Source organism: Carassius auratus, unplaced genomic scaffold (genome assembly GCF_003368295.1).
Source record: "Carassius auratus strain Wakin unplaced genomic scaffold, ASM336829v1 scaf_tig00214442, whole genome shotgun sequence".
Taxonomy (NCBI): domain Eukaryota; kingdom Metazoa; phylum Chordata; class Actinopteri; order Cypriniformes; family Cyprinidae; genus Carassius; species Carassius auratus.
In genome coordinates this window covers 1-19,048 of record NW_020527660.1, presented here as the reverse complement: position 1 = coordinate 19,048, position 19,048 = coordinate 1, and the positions used below count along the sequence as shown (strand labels likewise).

At 35.6% G+C, this 19,048-nt stretch overlaps 1 protein-coding gene across 1 annotated transcript; it reads left to right on the top strand.

Annotated features, from left to right (window-relative positions):
- Positions 1-1,997: 1,997 nt before the first annotated feature.
- LOC113092081 (CD209 antigen-like protein A) lies at positions 1,998-2,931 on the top strand (the record flags this gene model as incomplete). Its single annotated transcript, XM_026257681.1, has 4 exons — positions 1,998-2,157; positions 2,267-2,394; positions 2,605-2,714; positions 2,825-2,931. Coding segments are annotated over exons 1-4 (349 nt in total), but the record flags the coding sequence as incomplete, so codon positions are not given.
- Between the last annotated feature and the right edge of the window lie 16,117 nt (positions 2,932-19,048).

The following is a 19,048-nucleotide window of genomic DNA, read 5'->3' as shown; positions in this document are numbered from 1 at the left end:
TGCTACCTGGTACCTGTTTACATCACAGCAATGGCGCTAACGACTACAGACTGTATATGTCAGACCGTTTATATATCCATTCAGCACAATTGTTATGTTCGCAGAATTAATGTTGTGTGTGCTTGGGTAATTCCATTTAATTTTTTTTTTTTTTTTTTTTTTTTTTTGAGAAGGGAGATGTAACATCCTGACTGATACTGTATGTCCTAAAAGTGACACCGTAGCCCTCGGGCAAATCTCGCATCCCGCGAGATTAAAGAAAGTGAGGCTAATAAAAGCACACAGTGAAGAAAGCTCCGTGTCGGTTCCAGTTAATACATCCATAATATAGTTTAGCCAGTGAGCAAACATTACAAATTACACGTTGCGCTGTCCTGTTTACCGTTGCTTAGTGATTTTTACGTTCTTGGCTACGGCAGTGTGACAGCAAACTTCTGGTCGCTGTAGCCGTTCCATTCGCAGCTGTTGCTTAAAGTCCTTACTGACTTTGCTGCACGCCCTTACTAATAATAATATAATGGTAATTAAAAATAGTGAAAAAATAATAAATGTTTTATTATGTTTTATTTATAGTAAAATCTTTGTTCATTAAAGTAGGTTTATCAACATGTTATATGTCAGCTGCCCATATACATGCTCTATAGTGTTAAAGTTGCACAAATATCACTTTATTTGAGATTAACGCCTAGCCTTCGCATCAGTTTCATGTCATTTCATGTTTTAACTGATGTTTAAAATAGAATCAAGAAACCACAAACATGGACAGGAAACGACACAGGAAAAACGTTCAGCGTTAGTATATGTTGCTACACAAGTGCCATTAAGATGACCTTTAATCATATTTCATTAGATTCAATCACCAAAGACTGAACCTCAAACCTGTTTTTCATTTTAGTTCATTTTGAGCAAACACTGTCATTTTATTTGTGTATGTATATCCTTTTTAAATAGTCTGCACAACTGAAGCTGTCAACACAGCAGACGCAAACAGTGTGCCTTCAGTTAACGGATGCTACCTTTAGCTGCATGTAACATTCAAAAATGATTTAAGAGCTCTTTTGAAGCATGTTCTGAAGCTCCTGTGAGAAGTGATACATGCAGCATCACAGAGGAATGCCACTTTTTCTTGTGAGAACAGACAATTGACAAACCCTTTTTTATTCACTAAAGAGTTGGACATCACATGGTGTCAAATAGACTCAAGCAGCAGCTTCAGTGAACTGAAATTATGTGGAAATGTATGACTGTGCTGCAAATCAGCTGTATTTAGTATCTGACACTACGAAAAGATTCCTTGTCCCACTCCCTTCTCTTTTCAGTAATTTCCTGCCCTCTCTTCACTGTATCCTAGTATTAAGAAATCAAAAGCACAGAAATAAAATAAGAGATGACTGAGTTGGTCTAGAAAATAGAGAACAGAAAAATGGGTGGTCTTTCTACTTTCCAGTAAGAGAGATGTATGTGAGCTTTTAGCATCTCATGCCAAACCTGAATGAAAACTAAAAGCAGAGAATGGTCAATGTGAAGAGAACAATGATTAGAATTAGCAGAAATTAATATTGCTGGATGTTAAAAGAGCAGAAATGTCTGATGCTCTTTATGAAGATGTGATCAGAACTGAGTCTGAGAGAGCGGAGATTACGGTGGATATTTATGAGAGTGCAGATCGTGTGAGAGGTCATGACTTCAGGACAGAGACAAACACACAGCAACCACTACAGCGTACAGGTAAACATAGTCATTTCTTTGATTTAAATGTTTGCACGTTCAGTCATTTAACATCAAGTCTTTGGTGTACAGGAAGTGATTCAGTGAAGATCAGAAGCTCCAGAGCAGCTGTAGTGTGTTTGGTTCTGCTGTCTGTTCTTCTGCTGACTGCAGTCACAGCGCTGTGTGTCCACATCTATACAAACAACACAAACTACACACAAGAGAGAGATCAGCTACTAACCAAGATTAATAGTCTCACAGAAGAGAGAAACCAGCTACTAACCAAGATCAACAGCCTCACAGAAGAGAGAGGCCAGATCTTGACCAACACTACTAACCTGAGCGATGAGAGAGAATGGCTACAAACTAACAACAGCAACCATATTCAATTAAACAAACAGTTAAATCAAGAGAAAAATGAACCGTTTGAGTGTTTTAATGGAATGGGTAATCATGAGATACAATAAACAAACATTCAAACTACACTATTTTACACTTTGTAAAATAATTTATACTATGTATAAATTGCTAATACTCAAACTGTTTGTGCTTACAGATGGATGGTTATACTATAAATGTAGTTTTTACTACTTTTCCTCTGAGATGAAGAGCTGGACTGAGAGCAGAAGATACTGTACAGAGAGAGGAGCAGATCTGGTCATCATAAACAACACAGAGAAACAAGTGAGTGAGAGATGAGTGTGTGTGTGTGTGTGTGTGTGTGTGGTAATACTTGTATATTGATATATGAGAAGAGGTAAAATTCTATTTTTACAGTATAACAATAATTACACCTATGGAATGTCTGCATAAAAATATGGAAAGTGTGTTTGTGTGTATGGTGGTGTTTTTTTATATAAGAAGGGATCACCTTAAAAAGCAAATGCTTTTCAGAAAACTGTTGATAAAATGCAAGATGGCAAGACTGGATTCTGGATTGGTCTGACTGACAGTGAAGAAGAGGGCAACTGGAAATGGGTTGATGGCAGCACACTGACCTCTGGGTAAGAAATCACTGAACTGAACTTATTATTATCTAATAAATGATTCTCAAGTCAGTGTCATATCACACAGAAAGCAGCACTGAACATCTAATGCTGATCTGTTGATGCAGGTTCTGGGGGTTTGGACAGCCCGGTGGAAAAACATATGAGAATTGTGCTGTGTCTTATTCATCAGGGTTTCATGACTGTCCATGTAACGACAAATTCAAATGGATCTGTGAGAAGAACATTTATGTATATATATATATATATATATATATATATATATATATATATATATATATATATATATATATATATATATATACTATACTATTAAAGCTTTGAAGTGGTTAACATACACATTTGTAGTACTGTATTTCAAATTTCAAGTTTAAGTTTCAATTCAAGTTTATTTGTATAGCACTTTTTATGATACAAATCATTACAAAGCAACTTTTCAGAAAATTTAGTTTCTACAATATTTAGTAGTAGCTTATCAGTGGTGACTGTCAGTTTATGTGCATATGGCATAATTATGTGCATAAATCAAATTAATTAAAGACGTAGTCAAACAGACGATGAACCCTTTTAACAGTAATTATTATATGATGCATTCACACTTGTAGCAAAATTCGGTAGTTCTGTATATTTTTTCAGGGTTAGCAGAGTGTGTATGAACCCCGAACATTATCTTATTCCAGAGTTTGGGAGCCAAATGTGAAAAAGGTTTACCTCCTTTAGTGGACTTTGCTATCCTAGGAACTGCCAAAAGTCCAGCGTTTTGTGACCTTAGGGAGTGTGATAGTTTGAATCATGGTAGAAGGCTAGTTAGGTATGCAGGAGCTAAACCATTAAGGGCCTTATTGGTAAGTAATAATAATTTGTAACTTATACAGAACTTAATAGGTAGCCAGTGCAGATACTGTAAAATTAGGGTAATATGATCATATTTTCTTGACCTAGTAAAGAATAAGATGAATATTTGTCATCTTATTCTCAGTCCTGTAACTGCCATTAATGAAATAAAAGTTTTTCTAATGTCAAATATATACACATATCGAGGATTCGTTCTTATAAACAGTGAAACTCTGATTAGTGCATCAGAAAATGAAGACTGACGTCCTTCAGAGAAGCTTTGGTATGAATAAATATACAGGACTAACTAAAGCAAAAGTGACTTTGGAGCCGCCGTGTTTTCATCTGATGGCTGCATTCACACAGCAGCATAATACTAACCATACTAAACACGGTTCTGTTCACACAAGGTTCAGCAATGAAATCGAAGTGACCCCCTTAAATTTTTAATTTTCTAGACTACAGCTGAATTTTTAGAGTGAGTTCAGTAAAACTGTGGTGTGGGCAAAGGTGCAATGCAATATATGCAGTATATTGCAAGTGGGCACCTCAGAAAGTAATATATATTTGAAGGTTAATGAGTTAGCTTTAGGTCCATTAACATTGAAAAATATACATTAATGGATTTTTTTTTTTTTTTTTAGAAATTGTCTCATATAATAATAATAATAATAATAATAATAATAATAATAATAATTATTATTATTATTATTATTATTATTATTATTATTATTTCATCCATACATTTTGGATTTTTGCCTTTAATTTGCAGTCTGTAGGAGTTGATGATAGTTTCCGAAAACCAGAAGCAGTCTATATATTTTGGGCAATCAGAGGTAATTTCACAGAGAATTGTGTAGTGTGGCTATAGTGCACAGGCATGACTTTTTTTGCTTTAGATTTTGATCTTATGCATTCAGAGAATATCAAACATATATTAAATATAAACAGATATTTTGAGGTGATTATAGAACACATATTGCTATGAGGTGCATGTTTCTTTGTGAGTTTGCCGTGTTCTGAATAAATTGAAAGATTTACTCCATAACCTTTTACACAATTGGCAAGTATATGATATAATGCCTAGTGTTTTACATTTTGTTAAAAAAAATAAAAAATAAACTTGTATTGTATAATAGCAAAAAAAAAAACACACAACAAAAACACCTAGCCAAAATACCCTAGCTAGCAGAGTTTGAACTCCAAATTAAAGCTTACAGAACACAACATCCTACCAATAGCAATAGTTATCAACCACACATAGGATATGCATGCATGCACACTGTAAAAAAGAAAAGTTGACTTAACTTAAAATTACAAGGTAATTTGCTGCACATCTTTTTTAAGTTTACTCAACTTTAAAATGAATTAGTTCACTTAACTCAATTCACTGAGTAAGGTCACATGTCTCCCAACTTAAGATCTTTTGTTCAGCTGATTGAGTTTTTATAGTTAAAAAAACTTTTGTTCTGTAATTTCAACTTTTAACGTTATTTTCACTTGACTTAATAAAGTACGTTCAGTTGACTAAAAATGTGTTTTAAAACAGCATCACAGGGTTAAAAAAAAAAACTACTACATGCTTGATATTTTGGTCCAGGTTTATTTCAAACCAGCAGCAACACATTGGTAACTTTAGCCATACTAATTCTTAAAAAAAGTAATTAAATTAGTAGGCAGAAAAACACACACACACACACACACACACACACACATTCAAAGTGCTATCTCAGTCAACCGGTCCTAAATACTTTAAATGTTCTATGTTTAACATTTTAAATTGTTAACACAAAACATGTTACAAAACGAGCAATATAAGTGCAAGTTAAAGGAGTACGCTGACTTTTTGGGGCTTTAGCTTATTCACCGTATCCACCACAGTTATGGGTAAGGCTCCTTTGTCTGTTCGGTGTTGGCGTGCTTCATTGCACACGCGCCAATTTCATGGTCGTTACAGTGCGTATGCTCCAACCTCCAACTCAACTTGTATGCTTGAATTTACAAATTGAATTTACAATCAATTCTAGGTTGGTCCTACGATTGTTGAACCAACGTCTTTTCACTAGTTATGCCAACTTTTTTGCATTTAATTGTCCAGTTAACTAAAATATAATCATTAGTCTAACTTTTTGTGAGTTGGATTTTTTACAGTGCAGTGACGGTAAAAAGGTGATTAAAACAATGAAACCATAAAGAAATGGTGAAATGCACATGAAATACTCAATTACTCTTGTATATTCATAGTCAACGTTTTCTGTACAATTGTGAAATAAATAAATGAATAAATAAATAAATATTGGATATACTATTTCAATGACCCATATGTATGGCCTAGCATGGATGCTTGAGGATCACATCCTTTTAGACTTCAACCTTTGACCTCGGCTCAAGTCTATTTTGTTGTTTCATTCTAACTTATTATAGCAGAGGGAAGAGCAGCTAAAGATGAAAAGAGAACTACACAGGAAAATCATTCAATACTAGCATAGCTAGTGTCTGACTTTAATTGAGCAGAAATGTCTCAAGATATTTATGCTGATGTGATCAAGACAAGACAGAATGGAAAAAAAGAAGGAGAGTGAAGATGACGGTTGAGTGCGGATCATTGTGAGAGATCATGACTTCAGGACAGAGACAAACACACTCCAACCACTTCAGCATACAGGTAATGACATTTATTTATTTGATAGTTTGCACATATTCAGGCAGGCACGTGCAGAGTGGAGTGTGGTGGGTGCTTGATAAAAAAATAAAATTATAAAATAATCCACATGATGATCTTTCACCTGATGATCTCATTCGGGACAAACCCTTACATTCAGACACCTTTAAACTTTGCACGCCAGAAGGGTCTGGCTATGGGAGGCCGTTTGAGGTGAAACCCATTGAAAACTTGTGATACACAGTGAAACGCTTGCGATACACACTGAAACATTTCCGATGCACACTGAAACTCTTGCGATACACACTGAAACACTTGCGCTTACAAGTGAATCACTATCTCTGTGCAAATATATGAAAGACATGCGGTTACATAGAAACTCTTTGCATATACCCTTTAATCGCCCAATCGCAAGTGTTTCAGTGTGTATCGCCTTTCAGTGGGTTTCGCCTCAAACGGCTTCCCATATCTGGCTGCAGACATGCACTGGCACTTGCATTCTCAGACTTGCACTCTCAGACTTACACTCTCAGACACTTGTGCTTCTGCTAGCGACATTTTACAACAGTAGCCAGGTCGTGAAGACAAGAAAAAATAAACTAAATTACAATGTCACTTGCAATCGCCACTTGCACTCTCTGCTACCTGTGACTGTCATGTGGAGGGTAGGGATGAACTCACTTGCAGACAGGAAGTACAACACAACAGTTTATTAAATACTAAAAGGGGAAAACAAAACCCACGAGGAGGAAAACAATGACTAGGGCAGAGACTAAATAACTTAACAAGACTGGGTAGACATGATAAACAAAGACTCAAAACACTGGAACACTAACTACAGACAAACACTCACGGGTAATACAAAGACTTCTTCAAAGGGTAGCAATGATACAATATCTCACAGGCTACTATGTAAACAATGAACCGACAAAAGACAGAGCACACTAGGGGATATAAATAAGACGACTAATCAAGACACAACAGGTGGCACAGGTAAGGCAATCACGGCAACTAGGAAAACAAGGGGGGCGGGCAAGGGAATGAGACAACACAAGCACATGGCCCAAAGACAAGGCCATGTGCTTGTACACAAAACACGGGTCTGTCATGATAATGCCTCAAGACTAGAGGAAAGTCAGGACATGAAGGCAGAATCATGACAGTGACGTCATTTTAAAAGGATCAACTCCGTACAGGCAAGCAGACGAGTACATAATGCAGTGCATTAAATTGTACTACATTAAACATTTTCCTCCTATAGAAAGTTATAATAAATAAAACACATAGTATAGCTTAATGGACAAAGACAGTAATATAAATGAGTTGTAAACAGTTTATTATATATTGAAAAATGCTAAACGTGAAACTTTGTGTTTTGCATTTATTCTGGGCTCACGTCACTGATCTATATATATATATATATATATATATGTATATATATATATATATATATATATATATATATATATATATATATATATATATATATACATTATGCCACATTTTGCTGTATGTGAGGAAAATACGATATATATTTTTATTAAAATAATGAACTGTATATTTAATTTGATATTTTAATAGCATCTTAATGCATTAAGCCATGTTAGGTGTTTATGTTTTTATTAGGGAGGAAAATGCTTAGCGAGACACATTGTGTAAGCATTCATATTCTGGTGTTCTGGCCACGGATTTGCCGGTCTTTTTGTCTTTTTCTTGCAGGACCCTGTATTTTATATTACTAAATTAGGTTTAATCGTTTAATCACCACTACAGATTCTTGTCTCCATTGGCAACACGCACGATTTGTGTCGATTACAAGTGACATCGCATGTAGCAGAGAGTGCAAGTAGCGATTGCAAGTGACATTGTAATTTAGTTTCATTTTTTCTTGTCTTCGCCACCTGCTACTGTTTCGGTTTCATCAGTAAAAGTATTTCTGTTTTTTATTCAACTCAGCTATAAGGTGATAGCCAGATGCTTTTGTCCATATTAGGGATTTCCTGCATGTCATAAGTTACTTCTATGAGTCCAATTTCTCCGTGAGAGCACCCTCTGGCTTCGAATATAAATTCAACTTACACTGCATGAGTTTTCAGCGATCATTAGCGCTTATTACAGTATTTATTTAAAAGAAGTAGAGTGGATAAAAATATTATCACAACACTGATTTTGTTATCTTCCAAATTTTACTTATCAGTCCTGTTTTTATTATCATTCAAAATATTAAATTTAAAGCAGGATAAGAATAGAATTCTATTTTAAATAAGACAGAATTTTTTTTTTTCTACAATAACGACAACAACTGTGTTTATAACAGCAAAACCACCATGCCTAGTAAACTCAATAATAATAATATCAACAATATAATTAAATGAAACCTAAAGGTGCTGTGTGTAGGATTGACACTGAGTGGATGTTATTACAAATATTGGAGAGATTTCTTTCTTTTCACCCAGCCCCTCTTCCTCAGACTTGATGCACATGCATGTTGCCAGATTGACGACACCAACAGGACCGAGTGCACTTGAAGATGAATGAAATTAAATGAGCTGTGTTTTCTGTCAACTAGCCATCCAGTGTGCTGAAAAACAATTGGGTAAACTGGCAGTTGGGCGGGTTTCACAAACCAAAATAAAGGCAGACTGTTCCAACGGCAAGGAACAGACATTTTCAAAGGACAATAACTGACTGTAACATTGTGTAACACCTTGTTATTGAAACAGGAGCATTTGAAAGTTATACTATTTAGATTGTAACAATAAGTTGAAATAAGAGACAAACAATTGCAAAATCAGATATTGAAAAAATCTAAGTAGCCACTTTAAAGGAAAAATATTTACAGTCAAATGGAAATGCAAAAGAAAATTGGTCGCAGTCAAATAACTGAAATCTCCCTTATTGAGGTTTATTTAAAACGTCTATTAATTGTGAGAAAGAAAACATGATTTCAAATGCTGTCTTGAAGGCTATTTGTATTTGTAACTTTAAATGCTGTTTAAATTGTTGTCAAGTTGTTGTTGTAGGCTATTTTGAGAAAAATTCCACAACTAAGTATTATTTTTTTCCGAACAGTTTATGTAAACAGTTCAGAGTTGAACCACTTTAATATACACTGGAATAATCAAGTAGGTGTCTCACAATTAGGAAAATAATCAACAAAATAACAATCAAACCTCACTTCAAAACACGTTTACATGACTGAATGCAATATTCAATATTCGCCTAAAATATTGTTATGAACCGGTTCTCAGTCTGTACGTTAAATAATCAATCAGTGTTGTATGAACACTCAGTCCATCAAATATGTGAGTGCTTAAAGAGTCAGTTTGCTCTATGATGCATGGATAGTACTAAAAAAAAATTAATAATAAAAAGTCCTCATCCGGTAGTCCAATGCACAAATCCAAGAAATCCAGTTCGCTACATTTCACTTCTATGGGTGGCTTGCCATCAAAGTCGTTTCTCGAATAAACAGTCCAACGTCTGCGAGTGTTTCCTGAACAAAATTCACTTAAAAAAACGAAAAAAAAAAATGGCCTGTACATAACCAGACAATTAATATGATACATATGGAACAATTATCACAACATTTAGATGAATTTACATCCAACATTATTCACTAAACACTTATTTAAACATTGTTCGTTATAAAATCAGTATCTTCCGAGACATAATTCAAATACCAAACAAAATTCAATAATTTGTCTTATGGTTCATATAATAAATTGCCTCAACAAAATAGTTTTCAACAGTAATAGAAAACTCACCATCCCTAAAAAGGCTTTGATGCTATCCCTTTGTGATGCAGTTGAAAATCAATGCTATATATATATATATATATATATATATATATATATATATATATATATATATATTAGTGGTGGGCTGTTATCGGCGTTAACGTGCTGCGTTAACATGAGACTCTTATCGGCCAATAAAAAAAATATTGCCGTTAATCTATTCTCAAAGTTGGGTTGAGAGCTGGGTCTATACTATGCGAGATCTGATGACTTTCAGCTTGATATTTTAGCGCGGATGTATACCTAGCCGAATCTGTAGGGGGCAAGAACGAGTCTTTAAACCTGTGTGTATGCCTACTGTGAAATTACCACATCAAACGTGACGTGCTAACATGGATGCAGCTGAAGCCGCTGGGTTTGCTTCAGGGATTTTTTTTTTAAGAAGCTTCCCAATGGAATCCTCGACAAAATGCATGCCTGTTTCAAACATAATCTGTCTGCAGTGCGTATGCAGTCTGTGTGTGTTTCGTTTGTGGTGCAGAAGCAGCACGGACTCATATTCATTGTGCTTTCACACAGGAATCGTTTGCAGTCGGAATCCATTAACATGGGTGCGTAAAAAAATACAAAACGCATAAACAATGCAGACGAAGTATGTGTGAAACATTCTGTAAGGTTGTTTGCACCTTGTACAATGTGGAATTAGTTTACAGCTTTCTCAAGCACTTTGTGATGCATTTTGGAAACAGGAGATGAGCCCCTTTTCTAATGCACCACCTGGCTTGAGAAACCCATTCTCAAAGACTTACTTTTAGTCATTATTGTATTTGGTAGCACACATATTCTAAATGCCTTTGGCAGAATTCAAATGTGCCATTTTAATCTAGATTAATCTAGATTAATTCCAAGATTACAGTGAGATTAATCTAGATTTAAAAAAATAATCTATGGCCACCTATAATATATATATATATAACTAAAATAACTCATGGTGCCATTTCATGCTTTATAAACATTGCAAACTTTATAAGCCCCACTTGTGATTATGAGCTAGACTTATGCGAGCAGTCGACTTCACATTGCTTTCACATCGAATTTTAAGTCCGTCTTTCCTATTCACAATCATTCTGGTAGGACGTGAAGTGAAAGTGTCGTGACATACAGTCAAGTATGGTGACGCATACTCAGAATTTGTGTTCTGCATTTAACCCATCCAAAGTGCACACACACAGCAGTGAACACACACACAAACCTGGAGCACTGGGTAGTAGTGTTGTCAAAAACCTGGTACTTCGGTACCAAGTCGGAAATAAAAAAATAAAAATGTTATGGTACCAGGATTTTGTAAGTATCGGTGGTACCGAGTAACCGGTCAACTTGGTTCTTGATGCCCTATCGAAAGGTGTGCAGATGCGCTCTCTTCATAAAGGCAGAGAGAGATGGCGACATTAAAATGAAGAAACACTTCAAACTAACAAAACACTTTAAAGACAGACATCAAATTAAAGAATTCAAGCAGGTAAGTTTTATTGTGTTTCCCATACATTGATTTATTTGTGGCAGCCTGCCACAATATCAAAACTGACTGTCACAAATAGATTTTCCAAAAATTTTTGACTTCATTGAATAGACATGAGCACTGCGTGTGTCAAATTCGACTCACAACCATATATATTTAAATAAATGCTATAATCATTAAAAAAAGGTTAAACATTATATATTTGTTCAGCGAAAACTATAAAAAAGGAAAGGCTGTAAAACCATAGACATAACGGTTTTATCATGTATAAATGTACGACCAGTGGACATCGCACAGCCCAGAGACTGCACAGTGACCTTCATCACTCGTAGCGTGAGGTCAGTTGTGATACAGAGTTCTGAAAACTTCTGGGCCATAACCACCCTTGCGCAGGTCCTTCAGTGCCTTATCCTGGTGCACCTGCAGTAATGCCTTACCATGTAAGGCGGAGCCAGCTTCTCCACAGGCCGTATAAGCATCGTCTGACAGGCCAGACAAGTACCTACAGACCAGGGAGGGGAGGCATGATTCAACCAGCCAGGTGGAGGTGGTATTAGGACACAACTGCATCACAACCAACCCCTGTATACCACCATAGAGGGTAATGAGGGAGGAGGAATGTGAGCTCCTCATATTTTTTCTGGGAAGAAAGGCACCGAGGCACGGCGTTACGAACCAGCGCGTTAAGAACCACCCATCTACTGTCTTCTTATACTCATGCTGTGATCAGCTGCAGCTGGATGCAATAACTGCATGCCAATGTCCATCGGCTTGTTTAGTTTACACTCTAAGTAGATTGATCTATCGAATTGATATCCTCAATTCGTCGTCACTGATGTGACACCAATAGTGACTGACTGAAAGGAACTATAGCTATATCCTTAAAACTGTTTATGTATCTGCATAACAACTAAACTTTTCTAAAATTACTTACCTGGCAGAAAAGAGAGACCAGCATCTAACTGAGATTACCAACCTTATAGAAGAAAGAGTCCGGCTACTAACTAAGATGACTAATCTAATTCAACTAAATGGAGAGTTAATTCAAGAGAAACATGAACTGTGAAAGTGTTTTAATGTAATGGGTAATTGTAATTTTATATATATATATATATATATATATATATATATATATATATATATATATATATATATATATATATATATATATATATATATAATTTATTTATTTATTTATTTTTTGCAATACAACTTATAAAAAAAGAAGTGTGAAATAGAAATAAGAGCTAATAACTGATCCAATAGCATTAAAGGATAAATGGACATTTTCCCAATCCACGTGCTACTTAATTTCCTGGAGAAAGGAGCAGATCTGATCATCATAAACAACATAGAGGAACAAGTGAATAGGACATGTTGTATGAGGTGGTTTATTGCTATATAAAACAGGTCAGATTAAATTGGAATATAAATATATGAATCTTATTATTTATAAATATAAATATGGTGTCTTTTTTCAACTGGTGAGAATTTTAGGAAGATCTCTGCTAATGATGCAGTCTGGATTGGTCTGACTGACAGTGACGGAGAGGACAGATGGAAATGATGGCATCACACTGACCTCTGGGTGAGAAATAACTGAACTGATTATTATCTAGCAGCAACAAACAGGAACTGGGGCTCTGGAGAGCCAAATAGATATATAAAAGAGAACTGTGCTGTGACTATGTCATGGAACTACACATGTATATGTATGTGAGAGGAAAATTGTACAATAATTTTATTAAAAGCAACAGGCTATGTTTATTCTGAACACAAATATCTCTTTAAATCACCATGATGTTTAGAACCATTTTGACATTTAACATTTTTGTCTGTCAAGACACCCAACAAAATGTAATACTAATTTTATTATTAAAGCCTTGAAGTGATTACATGGGTATCACATTTGTCATCTTGCTCCCAGGCTAAATAAAGTCAGTCCCAACATCGTTCCCTAATGTGCTGCACTTGACACACACTCAAAAAAAGGGACTGTGTAAGGCTGAAAGCTGCTTCTTTGCATAGTTTGAGCATAAAAGATTTACACCTCACTTTGTAAAGATTAAATTCCCTCAGCTAATTCACTTTAACAGGGAAGCCAACAATCGCCTTTTCACACAGAAGATGAGATATTCTTGTACTTAAAGAATCTCCTTCGACTCTTTGTGAGAATAATCTGATTAAAATGAAGATGATGGGCAGAGAAGTCTAATTGTTTGGTAATTGTATTGAATCATAGAAGTCTCTGTCAGATTAATTGTGATGGTTTTTATTTTAAATAATTTAGCTGCTTAATTAAGGCTGCTTTTTTGCAATTCTTTTTTTCTGAGAAAGTATTAAATTATCTTCTGTGTGAAATATTAAAATGACTGTTTTTTTTTTTTTTTTTTTTTTTTGCTGAGCAGTAATTAAAGTTTAGGCATGAATAGGAAGCCCCATGTCTTCTCTTTGCATGAAAAAATAATAAATTCATTTTAAGTAATTAATAAGTTTGTTTTAAGTAGGTTTTGTTATTAGATTATTTTAATTTAACTCTTGAATCCGAATCCGTCTGTTGTCTCTGTTGTCTCGTCGACGCCATTTTGCATCTTATTTTTTTTGACGACAGTTAAAATTACCTCAAAAGAAGAACATTTATATTATTGTATATGATATGCTGCACTCGTCTTCTTCTAGACGGATTGTCCTGAACATTTAATAGATATTTTTTTCTTAGGGGGACCTTGCAGCTAAGATCATATAGATTTACATAAAGAGTGTTAACATGCCAGGGGCTATGATGTAATAATACAATAATCAGGCAAGAGGGCACCTTGGCCCATAAACCTAAAATAGAAGCAAGAAAGCGAGCTTCTATGCAAGAAATCAGGTCTATATAGTATTAGGCTGTGTGTTCACGTAGCACCGGTGGAGAAGACAAAAGGAAAAGACAGCACTCACAGAGTCAGTGGTTTGTAACTGCGGTGACTTCCTGTCCTCCTCAGGATTCATACAAACAGAAAGCTTGAGCTTATTTTCTGTTTCAGGAGGGCACTGTTTTCTTCGTTGCTATTTATCAGCCTGTCACCCGGCAGGGATCAAATTTTCCCTGAAGACACCGTGAAATTACACATACTTTTCCCCTTTCCCTCAAGACCTCTAGGATAAACATCACAGTTTAAGCCTCTGGAGCCAGTTAAGCTGTTTGGCAGATAAAAATTTGACCTCTCCTTTCACCCTGTTTGTCCTGACTGTTGAACTCAGCGAGGAACTGCGTGATCCGTCACCTCTAATACTTTAGACTCAAAATCCTTTTCTGCTTTATGTATTTTCATTTTTAATACATTTGAGGAAAACAGGGCAAGATGTAAAAATAATTTGTGGCCAGCTAATTCTTGAGGCGGTGTCTTTGTGAAAGTCACAGTTATATCAGTTACTATCGTCTAACTCTTTGTGTTAGCAATATGATATATGATTTTATAACAAACGTCCCACCAGATCAAATTGTCAATAACTTTCTCTTAAAAGTACATTGCATTTTCACCCATGAGAGGAAGGGTGCAGAAATAATATTCAAAATGTCACGACTCTGGACATGGTGTGATGGAGGAGTCAGTCTCTTCACAACACTGGTAACATAAAAATGAAGCCGGATGCAATAAACATAACATTAAAAAAAGGCGCAATCTCTTTAAGCTTCCCTATGCTGTCCTTATCTGTCCATTTTCAGAATGAGCTGGGCATTATCATGAGTCAGCATTATTATCAAACAGAATTACACACCTGGATAAAGTCAACCGAGAGTGAGGCGACAGGATTATTTCCATATTTATTAGCATCTAATCTCATTCCCTCATTTGGATGCTTCATTCTGCTAGTGCACACTGTCTCAGACTTGTCTATGCAAAAGCTATAATCAAAATATAATTCTGTCCCCTGAATAACAAACACAAGTTTTATATTAGTTCCCCCTCCCTCCCCATGTTCTCTTTTCAGTGTCATATTAAGTGGCGTGGTGGAAAACAAGCATAAGCAAATTGAGTAGGAAACCGCAAATACAGTGTCTATCTCAAAGCTGTGGAACAGTATGCCTTTCATAAAATAATTTCAGTTTGTGCATACATCTAGTGTTTATAAACATTTTGTAATTTCCTTACTGAAAATATATAAAAACGTAACTTTTGATTAGTTTGAAGTCGTTCACTTTGCTAAGAATTCATTTGGACAACTTCAAAGGCAATTTTCTCAGTATTTAGATTTTTTTTGCACCTTAAGATTCCAGGGTCCGGTTCCCCAATAACCCTCACTCTTAGCGCGCTAAGAAGACCTCGAAAGATATATCTTACCAAAGTTGTTTATGTTCCTAAGTGTGTTCCCCGAAGTTGTTCCTAAGTGTGTTCGTCCTTAGGAAGCTTCTTAGCATGCTGCCTCTTACGTCCGAAGTTACAAGAGTGCTGTCCCAAAGTGAGGGTGCTGAATTAGTTGGCATCGATTGCTCAGGAATCGATTTTCCACTTCACGCGAAGGTGCAATACAGCGTTCAGAAAGACAACACGTTCTATGCAAATGAAACATTCCTCAAATTATTACAGTAACATTTATTTTAACATAGTTTAAGTTATCAGTAGAATATAGACTATAAATTAAATTATCAAATGGTCAGTAATATTTTCACACGATATGTTGTGATGGTTAGACGAACCGGGTATCCCTCACTAATCATCCACCCTCCTTATCCCGTTGTGCCACTTGTGTCGCTTCTTGACATGGGTTTAACGACTTATAAAAATTATATAATACACTTTTATAATAATGGTAAGGTACTTTACAATCAGAATTGATTGGCAAGCAGCTGCAGATACTTCTGTTTAATGCCGGTGTTGATAGCTATTGGTTAATGTTTTCAATAAAAAGCAACCTATATACAATGAACACAGAGAGAGAGAGAGTTAGATACAGAATATACTGGGGAAGCAATGTAAAAAAGGGCACCAAGCTTTTCGTCAGAGGAACTTGAAGTTTTGCTGGACCTTGCCACCAGGTCAGAGAGAACAACCCTATGGTCCACTATAACCTGCACGTTTATTATTATTAGCCTATGCCTGATCAATCACTGATGAATTGGCGATAGGGATGAGTGTGCCATCTACCAGGATACCAGGATGTAATCCCCGACATGGCGCAGAAGGGCGTTGGTGACAGTGTGGACGCACCTCCACACCGAGGTCTTGATTAGGCCGTAGCCCTCTTCCACGACCTCGATGAAGCTCTCTGTAGCAAAAAACAAAGTGCTGCAATCAGCTGGAATTCATTCCATAATGAGTTGTCTTGGGAGGTGAATTTTTTTTTAATATAGACACGTCAGGCAAAATGTCAAAAGGGCTTAAGTTTTGCAGAATAAAAAATTGACATGCACTAACGACTCCGTGTCCGGCTCCGTCTTTGATTCAATACAAGGACACGTTGCATCGCTGCCATTGTTGGTCGCTTACTGGACACCACCATGCTTACCCATTTATAGATCTTAGCCATTTAGAGCCAAATTGTTTGCCAGATTTTAATTATCAAAAGTGATTGCCAATTCACTTTAATTACATTACGAAAAAGGCTAATTACCACCATTTTAGTCTGATACCACATAAAGTCAACTTCCATTGCAAACATAATTTATTATGAGTCTTAAAATGTCCATAACATAAAAATCATTGTTGAGCCACAACATTGTCAACATACCATAGTTTGACTTGTACTGCGCTGCGCTGGTTTCTAAAGACTGCTGTACAGTAGCGTCTTGAGCTCAAACAACGCTAAGAGAGAGCTTACGAATGGTCCAGACCAACCTTACAAAAGTGTGACTTACAGAAGATATACTTAGCGTACGGAACATGTCGGGGAATCATGCCATAAGGAATAGGTTAAGAACTTCATTAGCGATAAGAACATTTGGGGAACCGGGCCCAGATGTGTTGTATCTCATTGTATCTCGGCCAAATACTGTCAGATCCTAATAAAATACATCAATGGAAAGCTTATTTATTCAGCTTTCGTGTGATATATAAATCTTAATTTTGTCAAATGTACACTTAATACTGGTTTTGTGGTCCATAGTCACGTATGTTGGGTTGTTTGGTGCACTGCGTAGTTCCCTATGAAGTAAATTAGCATTTAAACATGAACTTTAAAAACTAGCAAAGGCCTTGATCCTTTAAACAATGAAGAACTGATGACTGATAGGGACAAGCAATAAATTGTAGCTTATTCATTTTCATCAGAATCACTAAAAAGCGAATTGAGACATGGGTGTGGTATAGGGGGTGTCTTTAGTGGTTTCCATAGCTCATTGATTGAAACGAGAAGGATATGTTTGAATTGTTTGAGTTGTGACTGAGCCTATATGCTTGTATTAGATGTATAATATGTGTTTGTGTCTGAGTTATATTTAGACTTGGACCAGCGGGTCTCGCTCGGACGACAGCTGTTATCAGACATCTTTAAGACCGCCAGGGACCCAATTACTGTAGTTAGCGATCTATCTGATGACAAAAAGACTTTGTTTATGCTTTCTGTTCTTCTTTGTGTGCTTGCCATGGACAGCACAGAATAAAGAGTACAAGCAGTTCTGGGATCTTCTTCTCTTTCAGTCTCTTCATTAGATCTCGACCTTCATCTTTGAATAAGTTACTTACTGCTAGCTCATTGCTGAAAACCAAAAATTATGCCTTTGGTAACTTTCTCTATCTGGTCTGTCAAAAGTTTAAAGAACATACATTTATTTTATTTTGCTCTGATTTGATTCAACCAGTTTGAATCAGTTTGAAGGTGTTTGTGTGCGTGTGTTAGCCTTTGGTTGAGCAGTTTTCAATTTTGAAATTGCCAATTTGTACAATAATGAGCCCATTTATAAAAAATTGAAACTGAGCTGCTATTAGAAGATTTAATTATGAATTATGTAAGTCTAAAATAATTATAAAAAGTTATAAAATCATATCTTGAAAATATTTACATTTCTTTCCTATCCACCATCTCTACAGTTAGATGCATACACCTGAAATATAAGATTATTGCTGTTAGTAGAAGAAAATTGTAATTTAAAATGTAAATTAAAATGTAATTTCAGTGAGGACCAACAGTTGTTTGGTTCCTTAAGATTCTTCAGAATATCTTTTATGTTAAACATAAGAACAAAACTTATACAGGTTTTAAAATGCATGAGGGTGAGTAAGTGATTACAAAATTTTAATTTTGGGTGAACTATTCTTATAAATTAAAAACTTTATTATATTGTTACTTACATCACTTGTTCACCGCTCACTGGTTTATGGGCTAAAGTTTAAAATAAATCTGTATTAGAGCAAACTCACAATGATGATGCAATCATACCATAAGTATTATGTGAAGAGACCTGAGGGACGGAACTGACTATGGTGTTTGTTTTCCTTTAATGCTAATAACTAAAATGTTCCATTGAACAACAAGCCTACATTTCATCACAAACATGATACACACTGTTTCTACCATTACATGCCTTTTAAGATGAGTCAAGTTGTTTCATTTCCTTTCCGGCTGTGTACTTTCCTCTGTGACTCTTCTGCAG